Source organism: Ammodytes marinus (assembly GCF_949987685.1).
Source record: "Ammodytes marinus genome assembly, chromosome: 16".
Taxonomy (NCBI): Eukaryota; Metazoa; Chordata; class Actinopteri; order Uranoscopiformes; family Ammodytidae; genus Ammodytes; species Ammodytes marinus.
In genome coordinates this window covers 2,779,969-2,796,785 of record NC_137220.1, presented here as the reverse complement: position 1 = coordinate 2,796,785, position 16,817 = coordinate 2,779,969, and the positions used below count along the sequence as shown (strand labels likewise).

The window sequence follows — 16,817 nt, the reverse complement described above, 5'->3', positions numbered from 1 at the left end:
GTGACTAAATAGCATGCTAATATTGATGATTGATTGTGTCAATTGTCTAAGGATGAATGCTAACATTATCTGGTTTCTATATTTTACCTTAAGTTACAATATAGTCTGACTTGACTTGTTTCGCCAGCGTCTATCAGCGCGTACGTCGGCTACCAACGAAACTCCCCCTCTTCCTGTTGCTGGCTTTCCCATATTGAGCTCCCCCTCAAACTTGGAAACAATTCGCTCACAGCCAACCTGTGTGCGTCTGACTGTCAGGGCAGCGCCGCTCTCCCACACACACACACACACACACACACACACACACACACACACACACACACACACACACGCATAAAAACAGGCCAGCCCAGTTTCCCCCCGTAAAGACGGCTCTAAATAGAGTGGATACAGACCATACTACTTGCTAGCTGTAGTTTGGTCTGGCTTAGTTTTAAACTTTAACAGACAGACCCGCTTCCAAGTGAGTGAACGTTTGTCAATAGAGCAGTTCCAGACCTTCTGTACAAATTAAAGGAAGTACGATGGTCTGGTAGGACCAGGCTAGGTTAGGTACACATTAGGAGCCCAACATGAACACATTTTATCCAGTAGAAACAGACACGTACAACTTGATATGTTTTTGTTATTAGGATTAAAGTGTCAAGCTGAGATAATGGAACAAGATATGAAAAGGATCATCAAAGCCCAAACGTGAACCTGCTAGTTGTTGACCTAGTAAAACGAGCAGGATTTCGAAGTCAGAAGGTTTCTACAGAAGGGTATAAGGGTGAAAGATGAGAAAAAAATTAGGAGGAAGTAGTTTTTTTCCATTATGCATTTCAAGAATAAAGACGAAATGTCCAGAAAAAATATTAAATACTGTGTAGAGATTAAACTTGACAGTTCCAGACTGCAGTAAAGCTGGAAAGATATTGACAGATTTGAACTTCCAGGATCAATATCTCATATAATTTTGATTTATATTGGCAGTACAAATGGTAAATGGACTCCACTTCTATAGTGTTTTTCACTGGTTTTTCACAAACCCAAAGCACTTTATATTGTTTTGTACACATTCACCCAATCACACAACCATTCATACACCGATAGCAGCAGCTACCGCACAGGGTGCGAGCTAACCATCGGGTTACAAAGTTTCTGTGCTATAATGAATGTCCTGATTTAAAAAACCTGCACACAAAAATGAAATTATTGCATAAAAACTTTGTGGGAAAATGTGTCTTTTTAAAAACATATTTCAACAGGACATTTAAAAAAAAGTCTGCGAACAAAATGTGTCATTGTGGCAAAAGACTTTCACTTAAGTCCAGTGAGTCAACTATTTGGAAAACTTAATGGACTAATGTCTTTAAGCTATTGAGAAAAATGTAATCAATTAAAAAAAAATATATCTTTATGTCAAAGAATCCTTTAAGCCAGGGGTGTCAAACTCATTTTCACAAAGGGCCACTCTAGGACTTGATGATCGCACTGAGGGCCAGAATGTCGTTTACTGACATGCCTTCTTTTTAATCGAAAAATAAAAACAACATATCTAGGTATATAACCTGCGTACATACAGGGGCAAGGCTAGGTTTCGTTTCAACCTTTTGGGGGACAAATTATAGGTGGGGGGTATGGGGGTGCTCCCCGAGAAATGTTTGAATGTCAAACACTTAATTTTCTGCATTCTGCTGGATTGTTATCCGCCAATCTATGCCTTTTCTGCATCAATTTATGGTGGAAATGTCTTAATTTCTGTAAAGGAAAAGTATACATTCAAGTACCTGTTGAAACAATTATAAAGAAATATAATATAATGTAGTAGGGCTCTCATAGCCTGGCATAGCCCGCCTACCTACTACCACTCAATTTTCATTTCCCTTCAGTAGTCAGTCTGGGTCTGTGGTATATTCTTTGGTTTTCTCCGGACAGATTTTTGGTGGTCAATCAGCGAAAAGAGGGTGTAGCTCAGAAGTGGCACATGACTTATGTCACGACCAAACGTTATGAGTCCATTTATCATTTGTACTGCCAATATAAATCAAAATTATATGAGAAATTGATCCTGGAACTTCAAATCTGTCAATATCTTTCCAGCTTTACTGGAGTCTGGAACTGTCAAGTTTAATCTCTACACAGTATTTATTATTTTTTCTGGACATTTCGTCTTTATTCTTGAAATGCATAATGGAAAAAAACTACTTCCTCCTCATTTTTTTCTCATCTTTCACCCTTATACCCTTCTGTAGAAACCTTCTGACTTCGAAATCCTGCTCGTTTTACTAGGTCAACAACTAGCAGGTTCACGTTTGGGCTTTGATGATCCTTTTCTTATCTTGTTCCATTATCTCAGCTTGACACTTTAATCCTAATAACAAAAACATATCAAGTTGTACGTGTCTGTTTCTACTGGATAAAATGTGTTCATGTTGGGCTCCTAATGTGTACCTAACCTAGCCTGGTCCTACCAGACCATCGTACTTCATTTCATTTGTACAGAAGGTCTGGAACTGCTCTATTGACAAACGTTCACTCACTTGGAGGCGGGTCTGTCTGTTAAAGTTTAAAACTATTGGATCTGCCCAGTACCACTCTGGTATGCCAACCAATCGCATAACGTCGGGTCGTGACGTATGTCATGTGCCGGCTTCTGACTTCAACTGAAACTGGCGCGCGACTTCGACGTCATCGTTCTCAGCCACTCGCTCTATTCGCTGATTGGACCGCAAGAAATCTGTTCGAGCTGGAATCCATGAATACACCGCAGCCCCAGACTGACTACTGAAGTGAAATGAAAATTGAGCGAAGTAGATAGGTGGCGGTGCCAGGCTATACCTAACCCACTGAGGAATGCTCTTTTGTTCTCGTTTGGATTTATCTTTAATAATCTAATCTGGTTTATCAGGGTTTTTATTATTTTTTTCCTTTGTCTTGACGTTATTTTAGTGTTGTTTTTGGCGGCCTGTTTTAATTTGAGTTTTAGTCTAGTCTTTGTGTCGAACTGTCATTTTAGTTTGTATTAGTCTTAGTCACGTTTAAACTCTTTTTAGTCTAGTCAAGTTTCAGTTGACTAAAAGTCTGAGCATTTTAGTCAGAATTATCTGTGACTATTTTCGTCTAGTCTTATTCTACAAAAACTGATGACATTTAAGTCTAGTTTTAGTCAATGACATTTGTATTTTAGTCTCTTTTTAGTAATGCAATTAAATTGAACCCAGTTAATATAGTACAAGTACCTAGTATAGTACAGACAAAATCAAAATGTTCTTTAAGTCCCCCATTTTCACAAGTCAAACAAGGTTATCTTATCTTATTATTGTTACCCTATAGACCCTATGGACGGTTATTTCCTGGTACAGTGTCTCGAGTTTTGCAAAGTGACTCTGCACTTCTTCATACCTGCTGTCATACACACAGCCCTACCTGTATCTTAAACGCTCCGTCGAAAACTTGTATGTACTTGAATACTTGAATATTTGTGGTCTCTAACTGGCAGATCCTGTTTGCCTTATAAAACATCGTATATTCCAGGACGAACTGCATCTGGAGCCAAAAGAAAAACGCCCTAAACATGACTCATAGCTGTTTCTTAAAATAAATCACAAATTCCCCGAGTGTAGATCTTTAATGGAAGAGAATTGGGTCAAAAGGTCAAAACACTTTATTCTCGACTTTTTGACTATTTTATTGAAGTGCATTAAGAAAAAGAAGAAATAAAACTCTAGGATCCTTTGGAGACTGAAGAGCTGGTCCGTTGCTCCACGGCCAGGACGGAATCCGCATTGTTCCTCTTTAATCCGAGGTTCGACTATCAGCCAAACCCTCCTTTCCAGCACCTTGGAGTAGACTTTGCCAGGGAGGCTGAGAAGTGTGATACCCCGGTAGTTGGCACACACTCTCTTGTCCCCCTTTCTGAAGAGGGGAACCACCACCCAAGTCTGCCTCTCCTTCGGCACTGTACCCGACTTCCACGCAATGTTTAAGGGACGTGTTATCCAACATAGCCCCTCCACACCCAGAGCTTTCAGCATTTCTGGACAGATCTCATCAACCCCCGGGGCTTTGCCACTGTGGAGTTGTTTAACTAACTCAGTGACTTCCACCAGGGATATTTATAATAATCCCCCATCAATGAATGAATGAATGAATGAATGAATGAATGAATCAATCAATCAATCAATCAATCAATCAATCAATCAATCAATCAATCAATCAATCAATCAATCAATCAATCAATCAATCAATCAATCAATCAATCAATCAATCAATATCCTTTATTTAACCAGGTAAAATTCATTGAGATTCAAATCATTCAATACATTCCTGCAATACTCCCAGCTTCCTTAAAGTTATAATTAGTCCAGGGGGTCCCAACATAGGGATCTGGCCACTCCTAAGGGTCATCAGATTAATCTAAGGGACCAAGACACAAACCTATTTTATCGACAATCATTCACATCTGTTAGCTGATATCAGATACCTGTTATTTGGAAATAGTTGGCAAGGTGTTGAGAGAGGGAGGGACGGCAGAATAAGGTTATTTATACCAGAGCAGAGCGGATTAAATAGTCTTACAGTCATGGCTTTCTACCAGGTGATATCGATGCTGATTCTCCTCATTCAAGGTAAGGACCTCAAGTTACTCCCTACTGCTCTGTGGGAATGTGAATTAAACATTACAAAGGTTATGAGGGCCAGAAGTTGGAAAGATTATTTAACAGAAAATGTTTAAAACAGAAACGATGCATCTTTAGAGCACATTGTCTGCTTTATGACAATCGCAAAGATAAGGTTGTGCTCATGAGTTATTGATCCCTGAAGTACAATCTGTTTATCTCTTTCCAACTTTACCGAGTTAATACTCGATATTTTAACTTTATTCATGGATTTGTATTTCAACTTCTTAACTCAACATTTGAACTTTTGTGCGCAATGGGAAAAAAACTTCCTCCACCTATTTTTTTCTCTCCTGTGGCCCTCATATTCTTCCATAAAATATAAAGTAGGGGAGAACGGGGTAATTTGTCACACGGGTTGGTTGTCACAATCGTTATATCTCGGAACCAGAAGGCGCTGTCTGTGAAATTTTGGTATGTAAATATCCAGAATTGGGATAAGAGGTCATCTACATAGTCTTCCTTGGAGTTAGACTGCTGAATTTGAGGTGAGACGACTGTTTGTGTTTTTCATGTCAAATTGAAAATATTTAGCTCCTCAGTATTTTTCTTCTAGGCTTTTACAGAATGGGTTTATAACAAAACACTTGTTACCCATAAAAAGTGTGAAGGGTAAACTATAGTTTAGATTGTGGTTAGCAAGTTAATTAGTTGTCAGATGGTTGTTGGCATTGATGCTAGCAAAAAATTCAAGTTGGGGTTGGTCGTCACATTTTTTGGGGGGTTGGTTGTCACAAGTTATCCAAAGGCTACAGCCAGAAAAGGAACCCAAAAACGAAATAAATTGTCAATCTGTATCCTCACTGACACCCCAGAGAAGGAAAGAATAGAGCAGGAAAAGGCAGCTAGCATGCAAAGGAAAAAAGGGCAAAAAAATCAAAACAACCCAGTGCATCCCAAACTAGACAAGCTGCCAAGGCTACAGTAAGTTATATAGGCCTATTTGTCACCTTGACAATGCAATTGCATTTTCAAATTTAGTTCTACTTTCTTTCCTTCTTTTCAAGATTATTCCCATTAAGATAACATTGTGACAAACAACCCCATAGTGTATGACAACCGACCCCTTGATGGGGTTGATTGTCACAATGTGTTAGGGTGTCTTTCATGATTAATTTCTTCTTTATTACAATAAGATAGAAAAAGTGAGGGGTACACATTTCAAGCCAACACTTTAAGCTTCAATGTAATGTAGGAATGACTATCGAAAGATGTTTAGGTGATGAGCAATTCTCAGTAGAGTAAAAAGTGTGCCTACTTACCCCGTTCTCCCCTATAAATATATTTTTTCTTTTTTGTCTTTCAGAGTCCCAATCACAGCTAGATGGTAAGTCAAAGTGTCTGTAAAAATTAAAAAGTTAGGAAAGCTCAAAATTTCAAAGCAACTGTCTTCAACAGATTGTTGAGATGACTTATCATTCATACAGTATGCCAGTGGTTCTCAATTATTTTCTGTCATGCCCCCCTTAGGGGACCGACATTTTTTCGCGCCCCCCCCCCAAATTGAAATACTATTGAGAACCTGCTAATATTTATTTATTTGTACAAAACTACTGTATGAGTTTCTGGCACGAGCATTCTGCATACAATCACCTTATTATCAAATTAGATAACAAAAAAATTCAAAGTTCAGATTATTAGCTCAATTTGTAACATTTAAACAAGACTGCTCAGTCTGTGTGAATCTCAGGACAGAGAAACAAGAGCAAATGATTCACTGAGGTTTGCATTTCATTCAAAAATGTTTTTAACTGTAAACATTATTATTAGTCTACTTGCTTGATTTCTTTTTAAATAGCCTACTGAGACACTTGGAGACACATGTGGACATTTATTTACTGCAAATCGCTGCCTTTCGCGCGGATATGACCATACACAAGCACACATCATGCTTGCTAGCACTAAAAAAAAAAAAAAAAAAAGTCAGTGGAAATCAAGGCAGCCCGCGCCCCCCCCCCCCCCCCCCCCCTGACAACTCACGGCGCCCCCCACCATTTGAGAAGCACTGCAGTATGCAATGTAACTTAAATTTCATAAAGTTCTGCCAATTTATTATTTTTTGTTCAAATGCTGGCAGTTTTCCTTAAAACTTAAGAACATTTTCCTAACTTTTTCATTTTAACAGTGTTGGTATTTGATGGTAAACCATGAATCCCAGATCTAAAGGTAAAGTCAGTGATTCTGGAGAACGCTTGTTGTCAAAATCCGGGAATATCTCCTCATGATCCGCTACCTGTCTATACTGTTTATGCATTCAAAGTTTGCACAGTTTACAGAGCCTAGGCTGTGTACACTAGATTTTTTTTCAGTGCACACACAGTACGGACAGGTAGCGGATCGTAAGGAGATATACCAGGGGGCGTAGTGGTTAGAGCCCCATGAAGCTCGGTCCTCTTCACAGCAATGAAACATCTCTAGACTAATTATGAAATGAACACGCTCTCCTGATCATAATCCTCATCAAACTGTTTAATATTATAATCCTATAGGTATAGTCTATATTTGTATCCTATACATCCCAAGTTCACAGTACAAACAGAAACTCTGTCTCTCTCCAGTGTGTGGTCGGGCTGTACGAAACACCAGGATAGTTGGAGGAGCAGTGGCCCCTGAAGGAGCCTGGCCGTGGCAGGTCAGTCTGCACCGCCCGGGCAGGACTCAGTCCTGTGGAGGATCCCTCATCAACAGGGAATGGGTGTTGAGTGCTGCTCACTGCTTCCCAAGGTGAGGAAAACAACATGCCATGCACCTGGGGTCACCAGACAAAAACATTGGGAAATACTGCTCCTAAGTGTCAGGAGTGAAAACTAAAAAAATTGTCTAGACGACATCTATCAAGCTCCAAACAAACCAATCTAGAAATGGTCTTATGGGGCGGCAGTGGCGAAGTGGGTAGGGGGGTCGTCCTCTGGAGTGCAGGGTCGGAGGTTCGATCCCCCGCCTACCCGCCACATGTCAAAGTGTCCCTGGGAAAGACACTGAACCCCAAATTGCTCCTGATGGTTCAGAGAGCGCCTTGCATGGCAGCTACTGCCTTTGGTGTATGAGTGTGTGTATGAATGGGTGAATGTGGTGAGAAGCGCTTTGGGGCTGAGAAAATCAGCTAAAAAGCGCTATATAAGTCAAGTCCATTTACCATTTAAAATAAACTCTAGACTCTGACTGCAGCTCATGTCTAAGGACTGCTTTGTTTCTCTTCTGATCTCGTCAGCAATGACACAGGTGGTCGGACACGGACAGTGTATCTGGGTCGTCAGAGTCAACAGGGTTCAAATCCCAATGAGGTTTCTCGGACAGCAACAAAAGTCATCACACATCCAGACTACGACAACTTTACTTCTGATAACGACATTGCCCTGCTGAAGCTCTCCTCTCCTGTGAACTTCACTGACTTCATCCTGCCCGTCTGCCTGGCGGCCTCCGGCAGCACCTTCCACAGCGGGGTGGACTCCTGGGTCACAGGCTGGGGGAACATTGGATTTGAAGGTTAGTTACAAAACAACTGGATAACACCTCTATATCAAATCTTTAAATGCAACCTTTAGATGTAATTTTTATTTTTATTTAGATTTAATGTTTTGAAAACAGGGTATTTTTTCTGTGTATGAATGAATTCACGATAAAACTTAATGTGATCATTTAATTAAATAATAGTAATAGTAACACGTAATATTATACTATTTGTCCTCTACATTTCACGTTCTGACAAAGCTGTCTTGAAAGTGTCTGAAAAACTTTCTGAAAAAAATAAATAAGTTAGTACAACTTTTACTTTATGACTTGTTTAGGACTTGAAACTCAAAAAGTTTAGGATTTGAGACTTGACATCTGACTTGATTTGGGACTTGTTTGTCTTGGTCTAAAACTATGAAGGATAAAAATGACAAAATTTGACTGTTTGACTGAAATTTGTTTAAAGTTGAGAGCTAAATCTAAAAATGCTGCCAAAGTTAACTCTGATGGGACGTTTAATAACCTGAATGTGTGTCTCTTCAGAGCCCCTTCCTGCCCCAGGAAACCTGATGGAGGTTAAGGTGCCAGTCGTGGGGAACAGACAGTGTCAATGTGACAATTCTGGGTTTACGATCACAGAAAACATGATCTGTGCCGGCCTACGTGCAGGAGGAAAAGACTCTTGTCAGGTGAACATTTTGACTTGATAGATATCATCATAAAAACATTGCCAGATGATTACTTACATTAAAAAAAATTATCTTATGTTTTACAATTTTCTTGATTCAAATGTTTGATTAAATATATGAAGTGGTTCTCTCCTTAAAGGGGGATTCAGGTGGTCCGATGGTGAGCAAACAGGGCGATCGCTGGATCCAGGAGGGCATAGTGAGTTTTGGAGAACGTTGTGCCCTGCCCAAAAGCCCAGGAGTCTACGCCCGAGTGTCCAGATATGAAACCTGGATCAACAGCCAGATCAGCAGCGACCAGCCAGGCTTTGTGACCTTCACTTCTACTGGGACTGACAGTGATCTCAGTGTGACGTGTGCCGGCGTAGGTCCAGCAGTTATTAACCCTCCAACAAACATTTCTTCAACAACCATTCCTACAACAACCATTCCTACAACTACCATTCCTTCAACAACCATTCCTACAACCGGCGTACTTACAACAACAACAATGACACCTCCACCGTCCCTCTCTACTGAAACCACTCCACCAACTACCCACCAGACTACAACCACACAACCACGTGAGTCCCTGTCACTACAAGACTATCTCTGCCTTCCAATCCCCATAAGTACCTGCTTTTTACTACGCTAGAAAAAGATTTAGGGTGTCATTTTAGGATGATCAGTTTTTGTTCAGAAAGTTTTTCAGAGTTTAAACACTGTTTAATGTTTGAATCAACATTGTGACCGACTATCTGTTTGACAGATAATTAGTTGGCATAACTGTTATTGTTTAAAATTCTTATTTGTATTGTTATACATATGAAAGAAACATTTTTATTACATAATGCATCATAAGTGTATTAACACTAGACTTTCAGCGCACACACAGTACAGACAGTAAGCGGATCGTTAGAAGATATAATTGTTTTTAACAAAAAGTGATTTTGACAACAAGCTTTCTCTAGAAGCACTGACCCCACCTTTAAGACAAGTAGACTAATTATGAAATGAACACTCCTGATCATAACCCTCATCCAACTGTTAAAGATTATAATCCTGAACAAGTTCACAGTGTAAACAGAAACCTCTGTGTCTCTCCTGTGTGTGTGGCATGTGCCGGCGTCGAACCAGCAACAACAAAATTACCTACAACAACCATTCCACCAACAACCATTCCTTCAACAACTATTCCACCACAAACCATTCCTACAACAACCATTTCACCAACAACAACAATGACACCTCCAATATCTCTCCCTTCTAAAACCACTCCACCAACTACCCACCGGACTACAACCACACAACCACGTGAGTCCCTGTCACTACAAGACTATCGCTGCCTTCCAATCCCCTTAAGTACCTGCTTTTTACTACGCTAGAAAAAGATTTAGGGTGTCATCTTAGGATGATCAGTTTTTGTTCAGAAAGTTTTTCAGAGTTTAAACACTGTTTAATGTTTGAATCAACATTGTGACCGACTATCTGTTTGACAGATAATTAGTTGGCACAACTGTTATTGTTTAAAATTCTTATTTGTATTGTTATACATATGAAAGAAACATTTTCATTACATAATGCATCATAAGTGTATTAACACTAGACTTTCAGCGCACACACAGTACAGACAGTAAGCGGATCGTTAGAAGATATAATTGTTTTTAACAAAAAGTGATTTTGACAACAAGCTTTCTCTAGAAGCACTGACCCCACCTTTAAGACAAGTAGACTAATTATGAAATGAACACTCCTGATCATAACCCTCATCCAACTGTTAAAGATTATAATCCTGAACAAGTTCATAGTGTAAACAGAAACCTCTGTGTCTCTCCTGTGTGTGTGGCATGTGCCGGCGTCGAACCAGCAACAACAAAATTCCCTACAACAACCATTCCACCAACAACCATTCCTTCAACAACTATTCCACCAACAACAACAATGACACCTCCAATATCTCTCCCTTCTAAAACCACTCCACCAACTACCCACCGGACTACAACGACACAACCACGTGAGTCCCAGTCACTAAAAAACTATCTCTGCCTTCCAATCCCCATAAGTACCTGCTTTTTACTATGCTAGAAAAAGATTTAGGATGTCTTTAATCTTAGGATGATCAGTTTTTGTTCAGAAAGTTTTTCAGAGTTTAAACACTGTTTAATATTTGAATCAACATTTTGACCGACTATCTGTTTGACAGATAATTAGTTGGCATAACTGTTATTGTTTAAAATTCTTGTTATGTAGGAATTGTTGAGAGTGGCCTGAGTTGTGCCAGTGGGGAAGTTGTGCCACCCCTTGTTTATAGAAAACCGTGGAAGAAATTGAAAATGTGACCATATATTTAAGAAGAGCCATCCATTTGACTCATCCTGTAAAGAAGGGAGACACAAGGAATAAGATATAAGCACATTTAAGTTAAAGAAACTGTGTTTTGCCTTTCAAAGTAAAATTTCCATGATCAAGGTGGTTTGATTATTGTGTCTGAACAATTATAGACACGTTTGAAAACTTCACACTTCTTTAGTGCTTTAGTATGCTACACTTTGAGTCTATACAGTTAGCACGATGTCAGCCCTAAACTGCTGCATCATGCTAATTATCCAAAATTCTGGGGTTGGGGTGATGTGTGCCAAAGGGCCTAGGTGATGATGGTGACTTTGTCATTGTGAGCTTTGCAGGTAAAACCACCTAGATTTGCTAGGCCTTGTTTAAGAAAATTGACCTTCAGTCTTTGTCAAATATTTACTTTAAATAAACCTTAAATAAGTAATTTTCTTATGGATTTGTCTTGCATTACAGTTCATGAGATGTATATCAATGGAACACTTTACCCCATGGTATTCTCTCTTGTGGCACAACTTACACCACACCGGGGGCAAGTTGTGCCACAAGACAACTTTCTTTCCGAAAGCTATATTTCTTAAACAGTTTATTCCAGATCCAAAGTTTTTATTGCCAGGGATACACAAAATCCTGAAATATACATATTTGAGTTGGAGACATAACTGTCAAGGCCTCACTTTAAAATCACTTTGAGTAAAAATTGGCACATCTCACCCCACTCTCCCCTATATATGAAAGAAACATTTTCAATACATAATTTCACATCACAAGTGTATTTAGACTATACTTTCAGCACACACACACACACACACACACACACACACACACACACACACACACACACACACACACACACACACACACACACACACACACACACACACACACACACACACAGTACAGACAGTTAGAGGATCCTTAGAAGATATAATTGATTTTGACAAAAAGGGTTCTCAAGAAGCGCTGACTGCACCTTTAAGTCAAGTAGACTAATTATGAAATGAACACTCCTGATCATAACCCTCATCAAACTGTTAAAGATTATAATCCTGAACAAGTTCACAGTGTAAACAGAAACCTCTGTGTCTCTCCTGTGTGTGTGTGGCTTGTGCCGGCATCGAACCAGCAACAACAAAATTCCCTACAACAACCATTCCACCAACAAGTGTCCCTATGACAACCACAACAATGACACCTCCACCTTCCCTCTCTACTGAAAACACAACAGCAACTACCAACCAGACTACAACCACACCAACACCAACAGGTGAGTCCCTGTCACTACAAGACTATCTCTGCCTTCCAATCCCCATAGGTACCTGCTTTTTACTAAGCTAGAAAAAGATTTAGGATGTCCTAAATCTTAGGATGATCACTTTTTGTTCAGAAAGTTTTTCAGAGAGTGTAAACACTGTTTAATGTTTGAATCAACATTTTGACCGACTCCAACCACCATCCCCACAACAACTGTACCACCATGTCAGTCCCTGCCATTATGATACAATTATTTTTATTTTAGTAGCTAATGCATTACCTACTACAAGGTTTTTTTTTTTTTTTTAGTAACTACTACATATTTTTTGTAGTAACTACTACATATTTATTTTTTATTTTCTTAAGTATTTTTTTAGTAACTGATACATAGTTATGCATTACTTACTACATGGGTTAACATTTTTTTTTAGGAACTACCAAAACTGAATCAACTATACCACCACGTGACTCCTTGCTATTATAAGACATTTTTTTTTTTTGGTAACTAACTGCTATATAATTATTCAGTAACTACAACTTAGTTATTGAAAAGTTATTTCACTGGGATTCAATCACTATTGATAAATTACTGACACACAGACTGGGAGTTACTGCTTTAGTGAAATATTAGGTAATGGTAGTTACTAAAAAAACAAACATTTGTAGTAGGGGAGAACGGGGTAATGCATAGCTATGTAGTAGTTACTAAAAAGAAATTAAATAAACCTATAGTAGTTACAAAAAAAATTATGTGTAATTTATTCTTAATTGTTACAAATACAAGTTGCATTGATGTATGTATATAGCATCTAAACCTTTTCATTAACACTGGTTTTGCCTTTTCTCTCCAGCGGTGGTGTGTGGCAGAGCCCCGATGAACTCCCGTATCTCTGGGGGAGCGTCGGCCGCGGCTGGCCTCTGGCCCTGGATGGCCAGTCTACAGAAGAATGGAAGTCATGTGTGCAGTGGAACGCTGGTGGCTGTAGACGCTGTGCTGACCAACGCAAACTGCTTCTCAAGGTAACAAACATGGACTTTGTTTTCCTTTTAAAGTAGATACGAGGAACTGTTGTGCCCAGTGGGGCAAGACACTTCACCCCCGTGTGAATGTGTATGACTGCTGTATGTTTGTGGTGGTCTGAGGGGCCGTAGGCGCTGAATGGCAGCGATACTAACTTTCAAACCAATACTTGTTCTACTCACTCCAAACTAACCCAGCTCATTGTATCCCTCCACAGCTCCCCAGTAGCGTCTGACTGGACTGTGATTCTGGGCCGTGTGAATCTGAACGAACCAAGTCCGTTTGAGGAGACTGTGTCTGTGTCAAACATCACTGTGAGCTCTCTGCCTGGGTCTAACGTGGCTGTGCTTCACCTGGCCCCTGAGCCCGTTCTGTCCGACTACATCCAGCCCATCTGTCTGGACAATGGGCGGACCTTCAGCGTGGGGGCCACGTGCTGGGCAGCTGGATGGAGCACTGGGAGAGGAGGGGGTGAGTCCACAAGAAACATTGATGCTATAACTCTTGTTGGGATGCAAGATTAGGTGTATATAAATAAAAATATTTATTCATAGATCATCTATGCAATCTCATGGTAGGGGTGTCACAATTTGATTTGACTTGATTTGACGGACGGCATTAGTTTTTTTCTTCGAGATAATGGTTGTTAGGGATGGTTGTATAGGAGAAATATACAGACTACATTTAGTCAAATAAAGACTTGCCCTCAGGGACTTGAGAACAATGACTTGGTCCCACCTTTGGCAATTAGTCCAGTTTACTTCTGTCTTGTTTTTCTTGAGATTTTTCATAATTTCAAAAAAAATTTTTTAGATGTTCAAGCTCTGCAGGAGTTCCAGACGTCGGTGGTGGACTGTGGCAACGCGTCAACCAGTGACAGCAGCATCTGTACTGGAGCTATAACACTGGAGCAGGTGAATACTATGAGAGACTGTTTGTCATGGTCTGTCTGTTCCTTGTCTTGTTTTGGTGTGTTTCCTGTTTTATTTTGGTATCTCTGTCTTGTTTCTCCCCATGTCCTGTCAAGTTTCCCTCCTGTGTGGTTGCTGCTCCCTCCCTAATGTGTTCCACCTGTTCCTCGTAGTAAGCAAAAGTATATATGCAACGCGGTCCCCAGCAGGGCTTGGGAACCTCGTTGCTCTGCATACAGCGGTCCCAGCTCCTGCTCGGGCTTGGCCCCCTAATAATAATCTTTCCTATTTCTACAGGGAGATTCTGGCAGCCCGTTGATGTGTAAACTGGACGACTCCTGGTTCGAAGCGGCCGTGTTATCGTTTGAAAACAATTCAACCAGTCGAAAGCGTCGCGAGGCAGTGATGGTCCTAGAAAAACTTAGTCGCTTCCAGTCTTTCCTGACTTCCACAGTGGGACCGTTCTTATCTCCAGCCTCCATCAACACTAACACTGATAATAGCACTAATGCTAATGCTACGACCGCTACTATTACAACCGGCAACGGAAGCCCTGCCACTCACTCACCATGCTTCCTCCTCTTCCATCTCCTAGTCTGCTCCCTGTGTCTCCTTCTCTTCTCATAGGAAAAACAAACATCAAACTCTACCTGTAAATAGTGACTTTACATGATGTGAAAAGCACAGATGAATATAAACAAACCGTGAAATGGAGAGACAATGTGCACTAGCTAATTCATGACTTGATTTTTTGACTTGACCACTACGAATGGAGCAGTGAAGTTGGCGGGTTAGATCAGGAATTCAGGGTTTGTTTTCTCCTGCAGATGATGTTGAAGTTACAGAAAATTGTTTTATTGTGTTATTAAACTGAACTGACATTTGGCCCCCGGGGAGAAAACCTTATTTGATGTTTTGAAAATGGTTAATGGCTCGCATATTCTTACAAAAACGTTATAGTTAGATCCTAACGTTATGGAATACACATGCACTGAAATAACGACTAATTAGACCTTTATTAAATCTTATAGTGACTATTTATCTGTACGTCCACTCAAACGGTTTAATAAGTGTACTTTTATGGAATCTTATAACAGGAGATTAATTGTTAGACACAACCCACTAAACTCAGTTTGTGTTACAAATCTGTTAATTATAAACCAATATACAAAGTCAGCCGGGGTTCCGTCACATTATATGACGTTAAAGAATTACTTCACCGGTGGAAACATGAAGGTTATATGAAGTATATAATTCTATGTAGTATAAATGTGCAAACATTTTAGAAATCGGTTCATCCTAGCCTGAGAAAAGGTAGAAAAGGTGTTTTTTAATGGTCTCTCTGGCTGTCTCTAGCTCTAAAATAAGAAATCCTCATGCTACCACAATGCACTGCGCTCGCTGATAGCTTGTTACCCTCCAAGGCCCCACCCACCTTTTCCAGTCTGACCTATGACTCCGATACGAGCTGTGTAAACAAACCTCAAACTTTATATGTCCATGAAACAAACTACTTTGGTGATAACTAGACAAATACAGACACTTTGTAGACTCAACAATGTGTTATTTTTTCAAAAATATCAATATATTGTTTCCAGTTTCACTGTAAAACGGAGGGAAGGAAACGCGCTGTAGTGAGCTTTGCCAACAATGCCTGAGCGGGGTGAAATTGGTTTTATATTCGACATTTGTCTACTTTCCGGGGTTGTAGCTGTGATAGCGTCACGAAAACCGCACCAATTTCCTCCAGGATGGTATTATTTTGTACAGAAAACTAAGACTGACATTTCACAGGCTTGATCAACTCACCAAAATCAGCGAGTCTGGCGAAAGATAAAAGAAACCGCGCCGAATATACTTCCAACTGCCATACGGGCACACCATACGGGCCATTACTGCACGGGCACACCGGGCACAGGCCCAGGGGCCCAAGGGCTCAGGGGGGCCCTAAGCCAGAGATACTGATAGTAACTTTTCATGTTGCATGGTCAAAGAGCTCAGTCACTAACAGGGTCCAAAAAGAATAGCCTAAATATAAGGATACTCATTAAAATGTAACAAGATAGAAATCATCATGGACCCCTCAACTAGTAGGGGAGAAATACAAAAGCAAGTTAAAAACAAGGGGCTTCATGAATCATGAGGGGCCTTGAGGCCCCTTCACACATACAGAAATAAGCTTTCTATGTGTAAATGATATACTGTTCATATAAAGTAGCTTTATTTAACCCTTTATCTGTTGAAATGGGCCCCTCCATCATAGAACATGGGTCTGCAGACCAATCTACTGTACTGTTTTTACAGTTGCAGAGTAAAGAGTGCTGCCTGTTTAAGAAAAATCTGAAAAATAATGTTCCTTCTGCATCTCAGGATTTGATATAGCCTCTAAAATGTCCTCTCAAAGTGCACCAGATTGATGCATTTTACTTTAAAAAGTTTTTAAAAAAATCCAGGGGGGCATGCCCCCGGACCCCCCAACAAGGACCAGGGTCCCTCCAAC

General features: G+C 40.1%; 1 protein-coding gene across 1 annotated transcript; it reads left to right on the top strand.

Moving 5' to 3' along the window:
• The first annotated feature begins 4,570 nt into the window (after nt 1-4,570).
• LOC307263089 (uncharacterized protein) lies at nt 4,571-15,203 on the top strand. Its single transcript, XM_080044138.1, has 13 exons — nt 4,571-4,610; nt 5,968-5,988; nt 7,220-7,385; nt 7,873-8,147; nt 8,658-8,803; nt 8,943-9,366; nt 9,920-10,096; nt 10,650-10,796; nt 12,258-12,398; nt 13,237-13,405; nt 13,624-13,877; nt 14,220-14,320; nt 14,615-15,203. Exons 1-13 carry the CDS (start codon nt 4,589-4,591, stop codon nt 14,942-14,944), a joined length of 2,373 nt encoding a protein of 790 aa, XP_079900264.1. The 5' UTR covers nt 4,571-4,588; the 3' UTR covers nt 14,945-15,203.
• The last annotated feature ends 1,614 nt before the right edge of the window (nt 15,204-16,817 follow it).